This window comes from Marmota marmota, unplaced genomic scaffold, assembly GCF_001458135.2.
Source record: "Marmota marmota marmota unplaced genomic scaffold, marMar, whole genome shotgun sequence".
In the NCBI taxonomy this organism is placed as follows: domain Eukaryota; kingdom Metazoa; phylum Chordata; class Mammalia; order Rodentia; family Sciuridae; genus Marmota; species Marmota marmota.
The window spans coordinates 13208968-13230890 of NW_025999913.1; the positions used below are offsets into that span (position 1 = coordinate 13208968).

The following is a 21923-nucleotide window of genomic DNA, read 5'->3' on the forward strand; positions in this document are numbered from 1 at the left end:
ATAATTCCCCTAAGTTGCCTTAAATAAGTACAAAGCATGAAATAGCATTTTAGTGGGTTTCCATAATCTAAGAGCTATAAACTGAATTTTCCTTCATAACCCAAGGGAAAGTAAGCCTTGCCTGTCTGGATCCCACGCCCTCACCCAGCACTCTTAGACTCTGACCACTCATCATGTGTAGGAATAGCCTGTCCTAATCTCATCTCCAGAACTGTGGCCCGCATCAGCATCATGGGCTGGGCTCTGGTCACACTTCTTATTTTTGGTGCCAGGTGTCCTTCTGAAACTCAACAGAATGCTCACTGGCAACAAAATCAACCTTGAATCACTCAGATGCTGGCCACCTCTGAAGATATTAGCGATTCTTAGCAGGGCACAGAAAGGAAAGCCTGCCCCGTCAATATCACCATTAACACGCTCTCCTTCTGAGATGCTGTTTCTGTCCTTCTGCCTTCTGGTCCCCACCCACTCACCCTGAGAATCTTGCTGACCCTCTGTCCTCATCAACAAAACAGAACAAGCACCTGAGAGGCCAGTCTGAGGACTAGGGCACTCCTGCCGAGAACGAATGTGTGGGGTAGAGAGGCACTCCAGCTGGGCGCTATTATCAGCATGAGTTGTCTGCTCATGGCTTTAGTTTTAACTAGAATGCTATTTTTTTCTTCCTAAGAAGACAGGTAGGTAGCATATGTTGATTTTTGTTTTTGGAATTTTTTTGTTTGTTTATGTGTTTTGTTTTTTTGGAACTAGGGATTGAACCGAGGGGCACTTAACCACTGAGACACATCCTCAGTCCTTCTATATTTTATTTTGAGACAGGGTCTCACTAAGTTCCTTAGGTCTTAGGCTGCCCTTGAATGGGTGATCCTCTTGCCTCAGCTTTCAAAGGGATTACAGGAGGGCGCCACGGCACCAGGCTCTTACATGTGGGTTATTGCAATGAGTTAAAGACCCTACATTTCTGCACACTAAGCCAGTACACATGCCCAATTTCACATCCGAGCTTACCTTGGGAGGTTTCCTTAATGATGGAAAGAAAAAATTTCAGCGGCAGAGATACAGAGGGTGGTCAACACAGCAGCCACATCAGGGGAAACAATGAAAGAGAAAAAACAGAAGGTAAATTCAGCACCATGGTCACAGATCTGCAAAACACTCTACTTCCTGAGGCTCAGAGGCCCATCCAAACACATCCCTTCCTGAAGGAAAGGACTCTCGAATCTGCTCACAGACACAGCCTATGCGTCATGAACCTCCCCTGTCCTGGTTTAACAGAGCAGATCCAGACTGTTATTGGGACGCGTTTTTAATGATTCTAAGAAATGGCAATGGATGAGCATTGTATATTGTCCAAAACTTTTAAATCAGTTTTCACATTTAACATTTTTCTTAAAATTGGCATTGATATATATGCATTTTTTTCCTTGACAAACTATTATATATTTTAAAAGCATGGTTCTAAATAATAATCTTCACTGATTTCAATTCTGAATAGAACAGAAACTTAAAAGCCAGTTATCCCCTTTCACCGTCAACAAGCGCACACACACACACACACACACACACTTTGTATAATGACCATTTTTCCCTGTTAATAACTCCAGAAGCACTGAAAGCACACCTGGAGGGAACTCGGATGAGGATCAGGTTTTCAAAGACACAGAATATTAGGTTGTCTTGCTTGTAAGTATTTTCCTGTGTGCGAAACCAAGGAACTGGTTTTAGATTTCTAAGGTGGGGGTTCCTACGCCCGTTCTTGGCCCTCCCGATGTCATTCTTGGTCAACTGTGATCATCACCATTCATAAACTGAAATGACTATTTCCCAGGGCTTTACTCCACCCTCACAGGGACAGTGTCACAGGGACACAATAGATTTCCCAGGCAGAAGGCATGAGATAGAAAGGCCCCTGCAAAACCAGCATGGCACCTTTCCCCATCCTTGGGCTGGACAATTCTCGCAGAGCTCAGCAGCAGGGGAAATGCCCTCTGACCTCACAGTCAGGTGGACATCCTCCATCTCTAAATGCAGAGAAAAATCACAAAATTCCTATTGTGGCAGAGCTGAAAAGCCATTTTCTTGGAATTCCACGAGTTAGCCAAGAGGAAACAAGCCGTTGGGCCTTACGTCATTATCTTGGACAAGCACAATGGGAATGCAATTTTTGTCTTCAGGTTTTTTTGGTCTAGAATAACTGGTATCCGGCAAGTCTCAACATATTTGTGTGTCTATCCCTTAAGACGAGATAAATATTTATAGATGTTGGAGTAAAAAATGCATGAGTGTTTTTAATTCTAAAAAGGTCAGGAATTTTCATTCTGTATACAAAGTCTGAGGTTTTGCCAAGAAAATTTCCTTAAGTGGAACACTGCTGTGGCAGGCATCTATCTGCTCAGAGCAGGTAGGAGGATAATGAACACCTCATGCACTACACACTTTGTCCCCGGGATGGGGATTGAACCCAGGACCTTGTGCTTGTGAGTCAAATGCTCTACCACCAAGCTACACCCCAGCCTAGGCACTGTATTTTTGACTAGGACTTTTCTCACTTTGCTTGCTTTATCTAACAAAGGAAGGAAATGTCACTTGGGTTACAACAAAGCAATCACCTGAAACGGCATGCACCATGTCAGTAAGACACAGTCGTTCCTAGGTATCTATGAGGGGTTGATACAAAATCCACAGCTGCTCAACTACTGTACACATACTGGTGTAATATCTGCATATAACCTATGTGCATCCTGTATAATTAAAATCATCTCTAGCTTTCCTAATATAATCTAAATGCTATGTAAATAGCTGTTATGCTGTATTGTTTAGCAAATGATGACAAGATTTAAAAAAAAAAAAGGCACACTTTTTTCCTTGAATATTTTTGATCTGTTGGTGGTTGAATCTGAGAATGCAGAACCCACAGGTGTGGAGGGCTGATTGTCTAGTTTCCTTTTAAGGTTTCCTGATAAACCGGAGGTGGGACAGGCTAACTAGATCCCCGGGAGCTCTCCAGAGTTCCTGTGTGTGTCCTTCACACTAGAGCCACACAGTACTTGCCACCAGCAGCCAGGAAGCAGGGCTGGTTGGCAGCCAGTATCGGCACATTGATCTTGTTAGCTGCCAATAAAAAAATTATCCTTTCTTCCCCGACATTCTAATAGGCTTTTTTCATTCTTCTTAGAAAACCTAATCCAATTTCAGCCTTCTAAGTAGTTTAAAAGGGTACTCCTTTCATGCCAAAAGCACAACATATGGTAATAACACCACAATTCTGCGATGGTCTTTTGTGTTTTAAGGACTGCTTATAACCAACGAGTGGGGGCTGGGTAGCAGGGAAAATGGAAACCGCGAGGCTCATCTGCTTCTCCCCACACGCAGTCATCATTTCGTTTAGAACAAGGAGTCCCATTAAAGAAGAGGGAGCCTCGGAGGGCATCACAACTGTGCTTTGTTAACTGGCCCACCTTTCTTAAGATGTCAATCAGGTGATGAGCAGAAGTGGACTATGGTTCTAAGGCAGAACCATAGTCCGCTACCCAAATCCCTGGAGGTTGAACATCAATCTTTGGTAGTTGTGAAAAAAAAATTTCCCAGTGTGAGTAGTACTGATAGCATAATCAAATACAGTTTGCTCTTCTTTGATAGAAACTCATGTGATACTATAATGTAAAAATGAAAGGTTCCGAGGTTTCACGTATATGCAGGTAAACTATAAAAAGAACAGGAGGCCACTAGGAGGAGATGGTGCCAGTGCTCTGGGGCTTCTACGTTTAGAAAATGAACCAAGTCCAGACAATCGAAAGAGGCTGAGCATTAGTTATTTAACCAGGAACGTTCCAACCAGGACAGTTCAAATAAGGCAACTCCTCCAACTTGAATCAAGCAAGTAATTCCTCTGCTCAGCCTCAAGTTCACCCTGCAAATGCTTTCCCCTCGTGTTTCTTTGGTGGAGCCCCAAGCCACTTCCTCTGTGGAGCCGCACAATTCATGAAGCATTATCTGCATAAGTAAACTCTTAAAAACGTTAATGTGCCCACGTTCACCTCTTAACAATATGGAAAAGGAAGAGATGCAGATGATTCATGTAAACACCTATGTGATTCCATACCATCGATATTAAATATAGTCATGTACCAGAGTGGCAGTTAAGTCCATGACAGACACACAGACAATGCTGGCCCCATAAGATAATGCTGCCCAGGAACACCACAGCTGCCTAGTTTGTGGAAGCACACTCTATGGTGTTCAAACAAAAATGAACTCGCTACCAACGCCTCCCTCAGAACTTCGACCCTCTCAGCCTGTGCTCCTGCTGTGGAGTGCCCCTGCCTGGGTGTAGATTTAATGTTGTGGCCCTTTTCTGATGACATCAGTCAAAGCCACATCCCTATTGTTGAGAAACCTGTGTGGCTCTGTTGCGGAAGGAGGCAGTGTTTCCGCTAACCAACTATCTAGTGAACTAAGAAGAACATTCCTTCAAATAGACCTGAATGAATGACCCCAAGGCACAGGTGTGGTTGCTGACTCCTTAGCAAACATTTTACTGCCACTTGCTTGAAAAAGTGTAACTCCTGAGCCTTCTCGGCTGCCTGCTCTCATTCATTCTCCAAAAAGCCCTTGTTTTTAATTGCACAAAACTCTGGAAGGGGAAGTAGATTTTTCTGTGTATGCCAAAGAAATAAGCTGAAAACAACTTGATATTTTCAAAGCCAGCCAAGTAATCTTGTTTGCAGGTCTCGGGATTTGGAGAGAAAACGAACAGATGTGGCTCTACCCTGACTGTGGCACTACTTGTGCAAGACACTGACGCTCCTCCCCACTCCCAGGACAGGCGGGTTGATCTCTCTGCACCAGGTGTATTTACCACACAGCTCATGCAACTTGTATGCCCCTGACCCTCTTCTGTCCCCCCAGCTCTGCCTGACCCCTCAGACACCTCTTCAAGACCAGTTCAAGTCTCAACTCTGTCAATTCCTCAGCACTTGGCCCTCACTGCCTCTAACGCTCCAAGGTTCCTATGTCCCACAAAACAGCTTAGCGCCTGCTGGCACACACAGCTGGGGAGCCTTGTAGTCAAGTCTTCTGTATCTTTAAAATTTAAACCCCTTGAAAAACGAGGCCATGCTACACTGCTTTCATCACCCCGTCCCCCACTCCATCTCACCCTCTCAGCACAAGAACTCAGAAATAATGTTTTGCCTTAGAGAATTAAACGTAATCCAGATGTGGAATTTACTTAGATCACCACCAGGGCCCCACAATTTTGGGGCAAGACTGCCTTCACTTAGCAGATAGGACTTCAGAGGGACCATGGGTGCTGCTCAGAGGTCAATCATGTGCTTAGGATGCAGAACCAAAAAAATCTTCAGAAAGCACAGACAACCTCTCATGGTTTATTTAAAAACAATATTCCTCTCGACCCGCATTTCATACAAAGTTGAAGTTCTATGGGATTTTAACAAAGGTCAACTAAAAAGTTCTGATGTCATTAAATTGGGAAATGCACTAAGCCCAATACGGGCTATTTGACGGCACAGCTTTCCATGCTGATGTATGTCTCTGATGTCACTGAGTAAATGCAGCATTTCAACAGCAGCATTTCCCAACATATTTGACCACAGACTTCTTTGAGAGGAACATCTTGGAGCATATTTTGGGAAACACTTCTCATTGATTTCAATGGAAAACAACCAAAAAGGCTTTCATGAATGCAATGAGATTTCAAGTCTCTGCCAAAAACATTTCCACCATCAAGATGTGTCAATTTTGCAATAGAAACAATAAAATTCTGAAATAAAATGATTAACAGCATGTTACAATTCTCACCAGGAGTGTTCTATTCAGATCAAGTTTTATAAATCAAGTTCATTATTTGAAAACTCTGATGATTCAAAAAAAATGTTTTGGAGGTATAATAGCTTGTAAACATAATAAAATAAAATTCCAATTTTAAAAATCGTTATATTTCCTTTCTGCACTTGCATAAATCTGTCTGCCACCAGACAGATTTTTCTTTCTCCCTCTCCCCTGACCCTGCAGGACTAGCGATTGAATACAAATGCACTCTGCCTCTGAGCTGGATCTCTCGGCTTTTTAATTTCAGACAAGGTATCACTAAGTTGCTGAGGCTAGCCTCAAACTTGCAATCCTCCCACTTCAGCCTCCTGAGTAGCTGGGATTACAGGTATGCACCAGTGAGCCTCGCTAGACTCAAGTTTCAATGATACAAAACATACCATCTCCACTGGCTAAACAGTGAAACCCACAGTAGTGACCCTCTACTTGGAACTGACCATAGCTCTAATGGTGTGTGTCAAATGCCTTACACAATTTTCATACAATAACTCTTGTGAAAGGAACCAACCAATCAGTAAGTCATCAACATTCCCTGCTCTCAGGATTCTCTCCACTGTGACAAGTAACTGTAAATATGCTTCTGGTAAAGGTGTTGGCTAATAGAAAAAGAAAATTAGATGTCAGCTTGAACCTAAAGTCTAAGATACAAAAAGTTCCTTTGTAATTGAGGTTTCATCATTTGATGAAGTGACAGGAGAATATTCAGGTAATAAACTGGGTTCTACCTTCAGTCTGGGAAGAATTCTGGCAAGGGCACCAGTGACCCAACCCGCTGGGCATGCAGGCCAGGACACAGACAGGACAGGTGCACTTGGAGTACCTGCTCCTCTTCTGCTCTTCCCTGAGCCCTCTCTAGCATTCAGCAGACACTCAGCAAAATCCACCCAGTAAGCCATATCTTTACCTGAGGCATGGCCTTTTTGACTTTCACCTTATATACATTCCAGTTTCTTTTTTCCATCTCTGAATTCATGAAGGATTTTTAAATATCTTACAGTAAGACAACTGATGGCTGGGAGAGAGGGTCACGTGAAAATAAACACCTTCACAGCAATGGTCTGGAAGCCCTGAGGAGGGGTTACTTGTTTCTCAAGCCCTCCTCCCCATCCAGGCTCCGACTCTAATGGAGAAATCCCAACAGACACTGATTGCAAATATGAGCGCACAAAGGAGGACTTGCTGAACCTCTAATTCCTATAATTCCCCTTTCTGCCTAACTTCTGCATGACTGCAGGCTTCCTGAGGCTTCTCTCACCCTCTTACCGAATCACCCAAGACCAGTCCCTTTTACCAAAAAGTTACTCTGAACTCAGAACACCAAGGGCAGGCAGGAGCAGGAGCCAGAGGTAGATAGTCCCAGGACAAACTCTGGAACATCCTACAAGTTTTCCAAACCACAGATCTGGAGAATTACCATGTCCTTATTCTTATGGAGAGGAGGCACTCAATAATTGAGGTCTTTCCTTCTCAGTAAGTTGACTTTCTTATTAAAATAATCCTGGATGGGCACTTGAACAGGCCTTGCGCTCACAGCAATTTAGCAACATAAAACTGCATGCTGTTCTGAAAAATGCAAAACAGAAAAACTGCCGCATTTTTTAAAAGCTCCATCCCTGCTCTCCCAGTTGGAGGAGAGCAAGATTTAGAAGCAACGTTGACATTGTGAGGCAGGTGAGGTCAGAGAACTGCCTGCATGTCCGTCTCTGCCACTCATGTTTTTATTTCAAATGAAGAGCAAGAAGGTCAGCCGAGCTGAGCCTGGGAGAAGAAGGGGGTGTGTCGGGCAGGGAAGGAGGCAGGGGTGTGCAGGGGCAGGAAGGACTGAGTCAGGATCCTGGGAGTCGTGGCTAATAAGCCAGTCACTGCCACCTCCTGAAGCTGAAAGTGGGGCCACAGGGTTGGGACTGATGGGCACAAAACTAGGCAGAAAGAGGGGTGAGGAAACCCGCTCTCAACCTAGACAAATCCACCACACCACCTGGCCCCGCCCTCCTCGAAGCAGTCTGAGCGCTGGTGCCAGGCCACAGCTGTTTCTAGGCCAGAGACCTCTTCCAAGGCACTGGCCACTCTCTTGCTTTCTTTTATGGGTACAATGTCACATGCTTTCGTTCCCCAGCATCTACTAAAGTGTCAGTCCCTGACTGGCTGGAATAAAAGGGAAAACAAAAATAAAAACTATCTACTACTGATTTTTCCAGAAGCACTGAGTTCAAGGACATTTCTAGTCTATAAAATGTTCAGTTCAGAAATCAAACATCAAATACCTGTTACCGAATGCTTAAAAAAAAAAATTAAATAATTTGTATTTGCTTTTTAAAACTACATTACTTGTAGTGATCCTTGTCAAAGAAGTGACATTTTCTCTCCTGAAAGTTTTTACTATTGCTGCCTGTAAGCTGAGGGAAAGTACTCCAGAATAAAATTGCATTTCATTGTAATTAACTGGCTAACAAAAAAATTGCAATAAAATATAAACTTCGAAATAAATACTCATGAATAGACCATTGGTGTCACGTAATCATGTTTCTGCGGCTTCTATTTCCAAAATCAAAAAGGCTCCACAAAGCAAATGGAGTGTCACAATTCACACGATGTCCTTTACGTGATCACTGTCCATCATAACTGCTTTTCTGCCTTTTCCCCAAACACTGCCCAGCAACCCTGGATCCTTCCTCCTGACTAACAATCCAGCCGAACCCAGCGGGAGCTCAGGGGCACAGGCCGGGAAGGCTGCGTGAAGCTTGCTCCAGGCCGCTTCTCACGCCTGCTCCTGAAGGCCATGCCTGCAGTTACCCATCCATGGAGCCACGAGTTCACACCAGGTGACCAAGACAAAATTAACAGAGGAACTCGGCTCTGGTGTGGTCTTCTTGTCCCATCTTCCAAAAAGTATCCTGTGTGAATCTTTCTCAGTGCTATAGAAGGGAGTTCCAAGTTTAGATTTAAAAATCTAGAATGCAGCACCTCTGTAGGTCACCCTCAGGACACAGTGTACCCACCCCAGCCTCGGCCACTGCTGGAGACCTGACTCCAGTTAATGTGCCTTTGGCTACCTGGTTCTAACTATGCAGTTTCAGTTTTATTTCCTAGATTAATTTCTGATTTATGTGAGATCTTATGTCTAACCATAAAACATGCTGCTGCATAACCATGGTGTAGAATTGTACAATGATGATACATTAGACTTTTCTGCATTAGGCAGAACCTCTTGAGACAGTTTCTTGAAAGCACTGATGGTTGCTGAACAACCTTAGGTCCCTGTTGACACCCACAAGTGGCCTTTCGTGATAGCGAGTCCAACACGGAGGTCACATGCAGGAACACAGAGGCCAGACTGCCCACTTCCATGCTCCTCACTCCCTGCATGACACAGCGTGACCTTGGACATGGCATGGAGCTGGCGGGAGGGTTAAGTGAGCTGACACAGGGAAAGCATTTACAGACGTGAGAATAATAGAGAGTAGGTGTCAGCCACCTACTTTACCTACAAACTCTGCCCAGAAAACCTCCTCTCCATCTGCACAGAAGCACCTGCTGCTGCAGGGCCCAAGACCCCTGACTCAGCAGCCCGCTTACTCTGTGCAGTACAGATGCCAACTGTGCAGAACCACCTAGTTTCAAGGTCATGGTAAGTCAATCACCAAGGCAGGAAACTGTGTCTCTCAGGAGGAGTGATGGCATGTCTTCCCCATTCCCTGTGAAGGAGCCTACCAAGGCCATGTCTGTGACCCAGGTCACGCTAGTGATGAGCACTCCTGGAAATACTGCCCTTCAGGTTAGGAAGTGTAAGAAAGCAAAATAGCAACCATTTAAATCTATCCTACTGAGCAGCAGTGAAGGAGGGTGTTGTGGTTTAGATGTGAGGTGTCCCTCCAAGGCTCAGGAGTGAGACAATGCAAGAAAGCTTAGAGGTGAAACAACGTGCTAAGAGAGCCTTAACCCAACAGTGCCTCAAGCCACTCGAATGGATTAACTGGGTGGTGACTGAAGGCAGGTGGGGGTGGCTGGAGGAGGTGGGTCACTGGGGGTGTGCCTTTGGAGTTTATATGTTGTCCCTAGTGAATGAGCTTCTCTCTCCCCTTCCTGGGGGCCCTGTCCTCAGCTGCTTTCCTCCACCAGACCCTTCCACCATCACGTTCTGCCTCATTTGGGCCCAGAGCAAGGGAGCCATCTATAGACTGAGACCTCTGAAACCAAGAGCCCCAAAGCAGCCTTTCCTCCTCTAAAATTATTCTCGTCAGGTCTTTTGGTCACAGAGGGACCTACAGATCCATTCAAAATTACACCCACCCGTGCTGCCAGGGGAAAAAAGAATGGGTAGGAACACAGGGGCTACCTCGTTTTGAACCCTCACGGGTGTATGATCTCCCTAGGGTGCCCACCACCTTGCAGAGCTAACTCCACGAGGCAAGTCTGAAGCGTGGCTAAAAGGGCCAGTACTAGAATGGGCCAGATCAACCTCCAATGGGAAAAAAGGATTAAAAATAAATAAATAAAAAATAAGAAAGATTGACTTGGCAGGGAAAAAAAGGAAAAGAAAAAAGTTTCCACGGGTGGACACTGAACCCACGACCTCAGGGGGCCGACGGTGGGATCTACGATGCTGTCCCCGAGCCCACCAGAGCCTGTGCGGTCCCCGTGGCACCAGGACACCTTCCCCGCGTACTTGTGCATCTCTGAGGAGAACAGAACTAAGGCTGCTGAGTATATTCTGTCCATTAGACCTGGCTCCTCCGGCCCGGCCTGATCCATCAGTGCTCACCCCAAAGCCAGGACGGCAACCTGGCCTGGGGTCTTCTGAGCTGTTCCCTTAGCTCCAGAGCCCACTTTGCAACCAGTGAGCTCTTGGAAATGCTTCCTCCCATTCCCAGGTTTAAAACCCTGCAATCACCTTATTACACTTGGAATAGCAACCAAATTCCTGACTGTGTCAGCAGGACATGGCAAATGCTATTCCTCCTGCCACCTGCTCCCACCCACGTAAGCCTCTCTCCTACCTTGCAGCCCTCCCACACGCTGCTCTCTTCCAGAGCCCCCAACACAGCCCCCTGGCCCTTCCTGCCCTGCAGAGTGGCTCCTCCCCAGGGGCCTCTTCCCATGACTCATGACCCCTGCTGGCAGCCTTTGCCATGGCACCCTGGGGCTAAGTCTCTTTGCCCACTGTACAGCAAGCCTCGTCAGGGCAATGCGTGGGCCTGCTTCTCTCTGCCCTCTACCCCTTGCCACGCGGGAAGCATCTGGCCTGGTTAGGGCCCCACAACTCTCTGGTTACGAGTGCCCTGCAGGAAGAGGCTGGATCACACCCGCTCTGGGTTCTCTCCTGCTGGGTCTGGCTCAGGGCTTGGTGTGCAGCAGAGGATAAATGTTTGCTGGATAAATAAACACATGCATAAAAAGAATCTTGGAACTGCATGCCAAAGGATGTAGGCAGTCCACATGGCTACTCATCACAAGCCATACTTGAAGGGCAGCCTATTTTTATATAAATAACAGGTCCATTTATTTTACCACTACTGAAAACTGTTTTCTTTGTTTTACTGCCAATCCGAGAGTCTTTTAAGAAGGACACATTTACCATCTTGTTCACTGGGTCACTGGACAGCTCTTAAAGCATCAGGTAGCGAAGGGGGTAAGCCAATTCTTAATTCTGGGCCTCAGATCCTGTTCTGGGTCTGTACTCCTACAGCAGAGGCGGCCCCCAGAAGAAAGCATTTGCAGCAAGGGCCTATGCACAGGCTCTCTCTGCCTGGACCCCCTTCCCCCGACTCACCCAGGGGACAACCTTCCCATGAGCTCTCCCTCCCTGTCACTCAGTCTCATGTTACCCTGCTTTATTTTCTTCGCAGCACCTTTCAGGATTTTAAGCCCTCCCATTTTTCTTTCTTTTTTTAGGGGGTGGGGTACTGGTGATTGAACTCAGGGGCACTCCCCACATCCCCAGCCCTATTTTGTATTTTATTTAGAGACAGGGTCTCACTGAGTTGCTTAGAACCTTGCTGTGGCTGAGGCTGGCTTTGAACTCACAATCCTCCTGCCTCGGCCTCCTGAGCCGCTGGGTTTACAGGCATATGCCATGCGCCCGACTTCCGTTTCTTTATTTGCCTAACTCCAGACCTTCTCCGCTGGACCTGATAGTCACAAGGTCTCTGGAAGAGGAGCCTTGTCCGCTTGTGCCCTGTTCCGTTCCCAGTGCTGAAAACACCAGCAGACACTGGAGCTTCCTAATAGATGCCTGCTCCGTGGAGGGATGGAGTCCTTGGCTCACATCACCAGGCCACCAGTAACGTCTGAGGCAACACGGCCAGTTCCCTGAGTTCGCTGCTCCTTAGGGTTTGTTTGAACACCAACCAAACCTATGTGCAGCACTGTGCTTTCCCAAAATGCTTGATCAGTGAGAACACCGACACACACAGCCGGAAAGGCAGGGCCTCCCTAAGGGCACAGCATCATCATCTTCTCCAGCAGCCGCCAGCCCTGGCCGCCCTCTCAGGAAAGGATCTCGGTGTGCTGAAACAAGGATGCGAGAGGACTTTGAAAGTTATGTCCATGACTCACATTCAGTTTCCAATTTCCAAACTTCCAAAGGGCACATATAGGTTTCACAAACCACTGAGAACAGTAATGGCTCCCTTTCCCAAAGACCTTAACCCTCCTGTACCCAGAAGTCAGAAAGCCTCTGAGCACCTAAAGATGTCCCACAGCCCTGGGTTGGCCAGGTCCCCTATTCCTAGTGCCCTGATCACTGCTCTGTGCCCCAGCTTGACCTCCCCCATTGTCTAGTGTTCCTGCACATACAGCCCACAGGGCAGCCGACCGGCCAGGCTGGGCCGGGAGGGGGCAGCAGCAGAGGTGCCTCCCCAGTCCCACGCTGTGTGACAGCAGAGGCAAGCAGTCCCAACCTGAGCTCCAGCAGCCTCAGCTTGAATGGTTAAGGACCACGGTCTGAAAGTCCAAACTTCAGTTATCTAGAAAATTAACTTAGAATACTCTGGGGGCGGGGGATGGGGCTGGTACACCTGGTAGGGAGAGGAAAAAAATTTTTTGTTGGAATAGGAATCATTTTAGATAAAAAGATGCCTGACAATTTTCAACTGCTCAAGAATGAGTTTCTCTGGTTGATGTTTTAGTATTTAGCTGAAAAAGATGTAATTATATGTAGATTCCACTTCAGGCTCAGTCTCTATGATAGGAGAGAACGTGCAGGAGTGACTAACGTCCTCCTTCTTCACCACACTCTCATTTAAAAGAAAAATACTGGGGAGGGAGGGAGGTAGAGAGTGAGAGAGTGAGAGAGCGAGAAAGAAAGAAAGAAGGAAGAAAGGAAGGAAAGAAAGAAAGATGCTATTTAGCATAAACTTTCTAAATCAAAAGTGAACCAAAAATAAGTCTGCCCCTAAGGTTCACAGGGTCCATCAAGATAAGTGGGCACATCTTAAGGTGCTAGAGAAGTTCCACTGCACTCTTGAAGCCAAGGTAGAGGGGACCACTGGGGTTGTGGGAACTAGTCAAATGGTGCCTTTTCCAGAGTGATCTCAGAGGGTTATCTGAGATGGTGTGCACAGGCTCTGAGCAGTCCTGCATTAAATAAACTCATTTTATTTATTTTCCCCATCTGGTAAACATGAACATCCAGTTCAAGGGCACACAAGCTGAACAAATTTCAATAATAACCAGCTAACACAGGAAAATACACCTTGGGTCTTAACTTTATAGAGGAGGAAAAACATACTCAAAGACCCACTTTTTAAAATGTCAGAGGACAATGACCTTAACAATGATGCAAGTGACTTTCAGTGCAATCTTTCCAGAAGAGTTTTCTAAATTTGAAAATAAATGCAAACAGCTGACTTTTTTTTTTTTTTTTTTTTTTTTTATTAGTTCTGTGGTCATTTCCATAAGAGTATTTTTAAATGAGACAAGGGGCGTGCTCTCTGCCGACTCCCTCCTGAGGACACAATGGAACAGAACATCTGCCAATAACTGGGCAGAAACAAGGTGGGTGGGAAGAGGGCGAGGCCCTGGGAAAGCCTGAGCAGGAAGAAGGAGGCTCCCGGCGTCTTCCTGTGATCTCAGACCAGCCTGCCTCCAGCCACCTCATCTGGGGTTCCAGGCTGGCCCCCATCTCACTAGCACTCAGGGTGGGTGTGTGGGGGGGATTAAACCCAGAAGGAAGGATCACGTGGACGGCTCATCCCTGCAATTCTGCAGAGAACAGGGCTTCATCTCCACACCTGGGACTGCGGGTCACGAGCTCGCCCTCTCCCGGGAAATCCTGACCCGTGCATCCTCTGGAAGGTCTCCAGAGACCGGCAGGTCCAGTATTTCCACCAGGGAACGCGCACCACCAGGAAAGTCCAGCCCGACGTGAGGGCTTCGGCCACAGGAGTCGACGACATTGAGACCCTAAATGGCAGCTGACCTGCAGAATCTAGGCTCCAAGCTGTTCTCCAAAAGCTAATGGAAAAGCAAACCCAGAGAAAGGCAATAAAACCGTGATGGTGCGGACACCTGGACGCTTCTCAGCAGGCCAGGAAGGTGCGCTGCGGTTCCACACCCCAACTCCGAGGGACCCCGACAGCCGACGCAGAAGGCAGCAGCAAGTCCCTGGATGGCACGGCCAGCGCGATGCCATTTATGCAAGCTTCTGCCAAAAAGGGCAAAGCTAAAAATAAACTGCCTGGGGTGCACGGCTGAATGTGAAAGCGGTTCATAAAAACGGAGGAACATGCGCACTGAAGTCAGGGAGGCGCTGAGGGCGGCTCTGGGGGTCCGCCCCTCTGCCCAAGTGCGGGGTCAGCTGCTTCAGCCGGGCGCAGGCTGCCGGCCCCTCGTGTCCACTGCTGTTCTTCATCCGCACATGTTTTACACACTTTTATGTAGGATGCATTTTGGAATTTTAAAAAGCAAACAGCCTCTCCCCAAAGCTTAAAGAAAAACAGAATTAAAAAATAAAAGTGGATGAGCCGGGAAACTTCAACGAGAAGGGACTCATCCACCCAGGTAAGGTCAAGTTGGCCCCTGGAATTCAATAAGTCTTCTTAATTAAAACAGGAAATTCCATCACATCCCTGTTCCCAAGCCCTGAACTTGCCAGGCATGAATCTCTCTCTCTCTTTGTGGTTGGCAGTCTAGGTCTTTTCCTGTGTGTGGAAAGACAGTCGTTGGTGACAGGGGGTGACCCTCCTCACAATTACTGCACTAAGAAACACAGATTTTCATATGAACCACCTACACAAGTGATAAGTGCAGCAGCCACACCACAAGCTGGCCTCTGCAGGAAGGCTCTCTGCACCTTCCCAGCTCCCTCTGGCCTGGTGACCAGTGTCTGCTGGGGCAGAGTGTGAAGGACTTCTTATCTCAAGACTCAGCTCTCAAAAACTTTTCCCCTGAGACTGTCCAGCCTAGGACCCCAGGAGGATAACAACCAGAGTTCACACATTCTGGCCTCTCGGGTCAGGTCTGTGTCTCAACCCTGCTCAGCATACCTATCAGGATCTGATACACAGAGGTGCTGGAAAATCTTTCAGGGTACAATTGTAGAATTTTAAAATAACTTAACACTTTTCGTGATCTCAGGGTTACTAAATACATGTATGTTGAAACTGTAAAATATCATGGCTGGAGATGATAATGACACATTTTGAGATGGGATTTACTAACATGCTTAGAAAGGTCACATACACAGGTACCAGCAAGGTGGATTCTTGATCTGGAATGTTTTCCTGACAATAGTTAACCATCCTAGGTAGAGTTCCTTACAACTTGGGGAATTCCTGAACAGCTTCTAGTCTTGGACTTGAGATAGGTATAGTTGCTACAGGCCTGTGTGATATGATATGCTGTTAACTAAAGGTCACTGCATTGCTGTGCTTCATGTCCCTTCTCTAACTTACAAGCTGAAGTGGATTAATTGGATTAATTGATAAAACTATTTTTGCAAGTATATTCCACAGATTTTTTTTTTTTTTAGTTTAGTAATAGGTCTTAGCGGTATAATAAAATATCTATAGACAATAAATAAGATCTCTACCAAGGGCAGCCCCTCCTAAATGAAGCCTGCACTCCTAAATGATTCCACAGCCCTTTTAGCCCAGCTCTTCTTTACAAACACAATGGAACCAGGGTCCTGGCAAGGGCAGCACCTGAACTGAGAAGTGGATGGGGCCAGGCAGGACTGGGGAAGACTCAAAAGAAGGATGCTAGGAAGCAAAGCCCCCTCCGTACCTAGGAACCCACTCAGCACAATTAGTACTACATCCCAGGCACTTCCCCCTCTCTTCTTGCTGGTTGTAACTGGACATGAAACAAAAGCTCAGCTGGGTTCAAAGGTGACCGCAACAAATTCCTACAAAACATAGGTTAGCTGGTTCCCCGCACCTTACATGGTAGAATCTCTAAGACAAGATTAATGGAGATGCTAAGGCCACTTATCACCTTTATATACAAGCTCCACATCTGATTCAAATTAAGTTCACTCCTCCTTGAATACCCTCCAGATGAGAATTAAAAAAAAAAAAAAAAAATCAACAAATGCTTCAGATCCATCCCTCAGTACCTGGGGAAGAACCTCCACGGTGGAGGGTGGCAGGTGACAGAGCCAGGGCAGGGCCCAAGCGGCCTGAGGATGAGCTGATGGGGGGCGGGCAGGTGAAAGAGGCACCCGGGGGGAAATCCGAGGCTCCCATGGGGCCAGAGGAGAAGAGCCCCACCTTAGGGATGCTGCGGGTGGGGCTGGTTTGCTGGAGGACAAGAGGACACTGGTGGTGGACACTGAGATGCCCTTAAGACTCCCTCGTGAAGCAAGCGAGCTGCAGCCAGGGACCCAGGAGTCTGCAAGACTGAAGGTCCTGGCAAACACGTTCTCCGTCTCCTGTGGGCAGGCTGGTCCGCCAGGTGGCTGGGAGTAAGTACTGTGGCTTCTCAGCCGTCAGTGAGAAGAAGACATCACTGTGTCTTTCACAAGAGAAAGCACAGGATTCCCTGGACGCTCGGCTAGCAGAACACACAAAGTCCCGTGGGCGGGAGCAGGTAACCAACAGTAATTGTGTGTGCACGCGTGCAGTTCTCAATTAAGGAACACTTAACTAAGGAATGTGTTTGATTGGCAGCAGTCATTCACAGAGAATGGATGGTCAGAACAGTGACAAAGGCCAACAGTGTCCCCTGTTGGGAGGATCTGTCAGGAGCAAGGAGACACTAAACTGTGACACCTGGAAATTAGTTACTAATGAGGAGGATACTTGGCTGGAGGGAGGTGAATCAGAAAGAGAAGCTGTTTAATAGCACAAATGGCTACATGTACTAAAGATGCCGTTTATTCTTATCCTGTCCCTAACCCCTAGGAGGAGCGGCTCTGCCCCAGCCCAGAGCAGGCTTCTTTGTGTCATCCTTGTGTAAAGGGCTCATCTACGATGGAGATGTCAGAATCCAATACGTAATGAAAGCGGTCGTCATGTCTAAGTCACTATCAATTCTGAAAAGAAAATGTTAAACTTTTGTTAAAACACAAGACTGCTGGAAAAAAAAAAAATCCCAGTTTTTGTGAAGTTCCAAAATTTATTTCCTGGTACATTTCTTAGGACACACTTAGAAGGTTTTCCTGGTATTCAGAACAGCTTCGCTAGCTGCTGCTTGGCTGGGAGGTGTCCCCAGTTACAAACTCACTGAAAAAGAAGAGAGCTAAGGAGGAGACTCAGGGGCCAGGGCGTAGCTCAGTGATACAGTGCTGGCCTATCAAGAGCAAGGCCCAGGGTGGATCCCCCCAGAGAAGGGGGAGGAGGGACAGGACAGTGAGGAGGGGGAGGAGGAGACTGAAACTTTGATGAAAAAATGACTTAGAGTTTAATTACATGGAGAATGCTTAATTAGGGTATATTAATATGATTTTAAAAATTACGGTCAGTATCTAAAAGTACCTTAAAATGTAATCAGAATTCAGTGATCCCACTTTCAGGAATATACTCCAAAGAACTGATAGCAGGGACTTGAACAAATATTTGTATACTCATGCTCATAGAAGCATTACTGACAATAGCCCAAAGGTGGACATAACCCAAGAGTCCATCAATGGACGAATGATAAACGAAATAGGGGTATATGCACACAGTGGAATGTTATTCAGCCACGAAAAGGAAGGAAATTCTGATACATGCTACAAAATGAATGAATCTCAAAAACAGACTAAGTGGGTTGAATGAGGTTGATAATGGAAGAGATGACGAATGAGATCACTTCCAGTTTTTATGCCCCTCTGTGCAGTTACCTACGCTATGATTAATGAGCTAGAAAGAGTAAATTTGTCTGAAGCTCAGACACTGAGAGCCATGTTCACTAAGGCTGAAAAAAGAAAATCTGGGTCTCACACAAGACATTATGAAAATTTCAGAGGAAAAAGGTATACAATTTGGCTCTGTGGAGAACCTTCCTCAGATGGCAGCTGATGATGGAGAAGAGTATATAACTGAACAACCGAGCCAGAATTCCAAGATCTAAGTTAGAAGACCCAGAACTTAAGCAGATTTTCAGTAAGATCCCAGCCGAGACCCATGCCAGAGCGGTTTCTGCAGACGAGCAAGGATACAAAGAGTGCAGTTTAAGAGACCTTCTTGATACAGTGAATAATGTTGTCAAGAACCAGCAATGCCGATCCGCAGGGCCCCTGAACACCAAAGGAAAGACTCTAGTGTATTCCAAAAGTTTCAGCAATACTCTGAAAATGTATGTTAATGACATCAAGGCAATTCATGTGTTCAAAGTGCCAACCCGCCAATTCATCACCCACTCCGATACTTCAGACCTTCAAAACTGTGGCCTGAAAGTCAAATACCTTAAGATATGTACGTCTCAGTGGCAGAATTAAACTGCCTCCGTCTCTCCGTTTCAAAGTTTGACTGTGTTAATTATCAGTCCCTCCCGAAGGGACCCAATTCAGGATGCTGGATGGGGGTTTGCCATCTCACACCTTAAAATTTTTGCAAAATGTAGCTTCATCATAATCTCACACTGAAGATTTTGCATCACTTTTGGTACTATCATTCTTTTAAGAATTGTAAGCAAAAAGAATTTGCACCTCAATGTGTCATTAGATAATTCCTTAAAAGAACTGTAAATAATGAGGTTTGTTTCTGACATTTTAACTTGAAAGTGATATGCTGTGAGATGATATATTGAATAATATTTGGTGGCAACTATTCAATAAATAAACATTTCTTTACTTGAAAAAAGGTGTGTGTGTGTGTGTATCAGAAGACCAAGATGATTAACTTGATGTAACATCTAAAAAACTTCTAACAAGAATTTATTAGCAGTATCTCACAATAAAGCAATAAGAAGTCCTTTTAAAAAAAGTGAAATAAATCAGACACAAAAGAGCAAATATGTAAGATGCCACTTACATGAAGACTACGAGGAATCAAATCCATGGAGACAAATCCACAGGAGACCAGAGGCTACCCTGCACCGGGGGGGAGTGGTGGGGTTGTTATGGAGTGAGTACAGAGCTTTCTGTTTGAAATGACAAAAGAAGTGCTTAAAATGGACAGTGGCCATGTTTCCACACTGTCCATTAGGTACTGAATACCACCGAATTGTACACTTAAAAAATAAGTTTAAATGATAAATTTTGTTGTATATATTTTACCACAATAAAAATTCTGGTCAGGGAAGAGCAAATTCCCTGCTTCCCTGGTTACTATCACCGAGGCGGAGTGAGAGTGAGACGGCTCCTGGAGCCATCAGGATGGGGAGGACACAGGAGGCTGGCCAGGCAGAGGCTCCTGGCCTGACAAGCAGCTGGCACCTGCAGGCCAGGAAGGGGGCTCCCACATCCTGGGTCCCCACAGCCAGCCCAAGACACCCCGAGAATCGGCTGGCAGGCCCAACGACCCCCGGGCCCCTGCAACCCTCACATGATGTGAGAGAGGCAGCAGAGTCACCCTGTCGGGTGCAGTGGGCAGAAGTGCAGGCTGCCAGAGCTAACCTCAAGTCCAAAGTGCTCAGAATCTGAAGCTTTTTGAGTGCTAACCCGATGTTACAGGTGTGAAATCTATATCATGAAACCTTGCTTCACACACAAATCGAACATAATGTGTAGAATAAGCTTCGGGATATAAGGGCCATCTCTATATGAAATATAAATTAATTCTGTGTTTCGACCTGGGTCCCATTCCCAAGATAGCTCATCACGTATGCAAATATTCCAAGATCCAAAAACTTGAAAACCAGAAACGCTTCTGATCCCAAGCGTTTCAGACAAGGGATGCTCAACTTGCAATGAGAGTCGGGATCTCCTGCAGAAGTGTGTGCTTCTACCTGTGGGTTTGGTTCAGCAAGGGGAAATGAACCCAAGTGTGCGAGCCACTCACCTCCCTCAGACTTGGCTCAGTCTCCTTGGATGGAACTGAAATGAACCCCTGTCCTGGAGGTATATGCTCCACTGCTGAGGCATTTTGTGTGAGCAAATATTTGGAGCTTCTCGATTTCCAAAATGTTCAAAACACTCTGATGCTGTCTCAGATGAAGTGTAAGGAGATCTTTCCACACCAGTCAGAGCAGATCACAGGGAGGCCTGGGGTGGTGGCGGTGGGTCCGCACAGCTGCAGAGCCTGGGAACACCGGTTTGCCAGCTGCCAGGGGCTGCCACCAAAGGCCACAGGAGCAAGAGTCAGCTCCACTCCAGTGATGGAGGGAAAAAGGAACTGAAAGTCCCTCTTGTTCTGCGCTATCTCGAATGCTACGTGTAGATGACAAAGCCGTGACAGGCCTCACCATAAATACCCTCTGCCTGCATCTCTGTACTGCACTGTGCAAGAAATCCTGACGTCAGAACAGCACAAAGTAAGACACTGTGTTTTCCGGCTCTGAGCCAGGTCACGTGTGCTCAGTGTCATAACCATCCAAAAACCCATCGTGCTTAAAAGGATGATCGAAAAACACAGGGAGAGGTCCCGTGGAGCCCTAAGCTTCAACTTCAGAATGACAGGAGCCCTGCCGGTCACCCAAATGTGAACTCAGACTGATACACAAGGGAAATGCTGACAGGGACTTCAACGTCACATCGCAGACGCTGTAAATAACGTGAAAGCTAAACACAAGATTACAAACAACTGGGTCCTGAGAGTGTTGCAGAGCAATCCCAGGTCACCAGCGTAACTTGGGGGGAAAGACTGTGTCCTCGGGACACGGCGGCTCCACCAGGGCAAGGGCACAGGAAGCTTTCGGGGGACTTTGCTAATCTGTCCCTGACTGGCCAAAGTTGGAATAAAATCTGAGGCTAAAAACTGACTCCCGGACACCTGGGGCTTCCCCTCTGGCCTCCTGCTCCAGCAGGGACAAAGCGCCACAGGTGGAGCCCTCGGCCGCCCTGGCCAGCAGTCCCTAGGGCACACGGCAGCCATGACGTGAGACTCAGTGGACCTTCATCACAGAAAGGGAATTAAAAATGGGCCCAGGCTCCCTGCGGCACTTAAAGAGATGCCGTCCGCCAGTGTGCCACCCCTTGGCTCTCTGAAGGATAGAATGAATTACCAGGGGCCCGAATGTTGGCCTCCCCTGGAGAAAGCCACTGTGAATTCGGGACTTTTGTCCACGCACGTCAAACCACGGTGGAGTGCTCCCTTAGAGGGAGATGGAAGAGCAGCTCAGCAGAGCCACCAACTACCTGAGACTCGGGAGGGCGGCCACCGAGGCCTGATGCCTCGGCTTCCTAATACGGCCCTGAACGAAGAAGTGACAAACAGATTCCTCAGGTGAGAGGTCATTCTTCACTGTAACAGACTCACGGATTTCCAGAGACAGTAATGGCTAGGGCTTCCTGGAGACGCCAATAGGAAAGGACTTCAGCGTTACCAGGACCAACACCGGCCGCAGCTGAGTGACCTCAGCCAACCACGGCTGGCTCACTGCCAAGCGGCTGGGCAGGGTGGAACCTGGGTCCACCCCGCTCTGCCACGCCTCCCCGGGGACGGGAGATGGGCTTCAGTGAGTCACCACAACAGACAGGAGGCTGGGGGAAGAAGGGGCATGAGGTCACAGCCAGCCTTGGAGTTCAGGGGGCATGAGGTGCTTCTGACCAC

The 21923-nt window shown here is 46.9% G+C and overlaps 1 protein-coding gene across 3 annotated transcripts in view; it reads right to left on the reverse strand.

Annotated features, from left to right (window-relative positions):
- Kif13a (kinesin family member 13A) overlaps window positions 1-21923 on the reverse strand; it is a 178683-nt gene that overhangs the window by 111140 nt on the left and 45620 nt on the right. For all 3 annotated transcript variants that reach the window (XM_048799835.1, XM_048799834.1, XM_048799833.1), the window contains exon 2: window positions 1009-1021. In XM_048799835.1, coding sequence (XP_048655792.1) covers window positions 1009-1021 — 13 coding nt within the window. The remainder of the gene's footprint in view (window positions 1-1008; window positions 1022-21923) is intronic.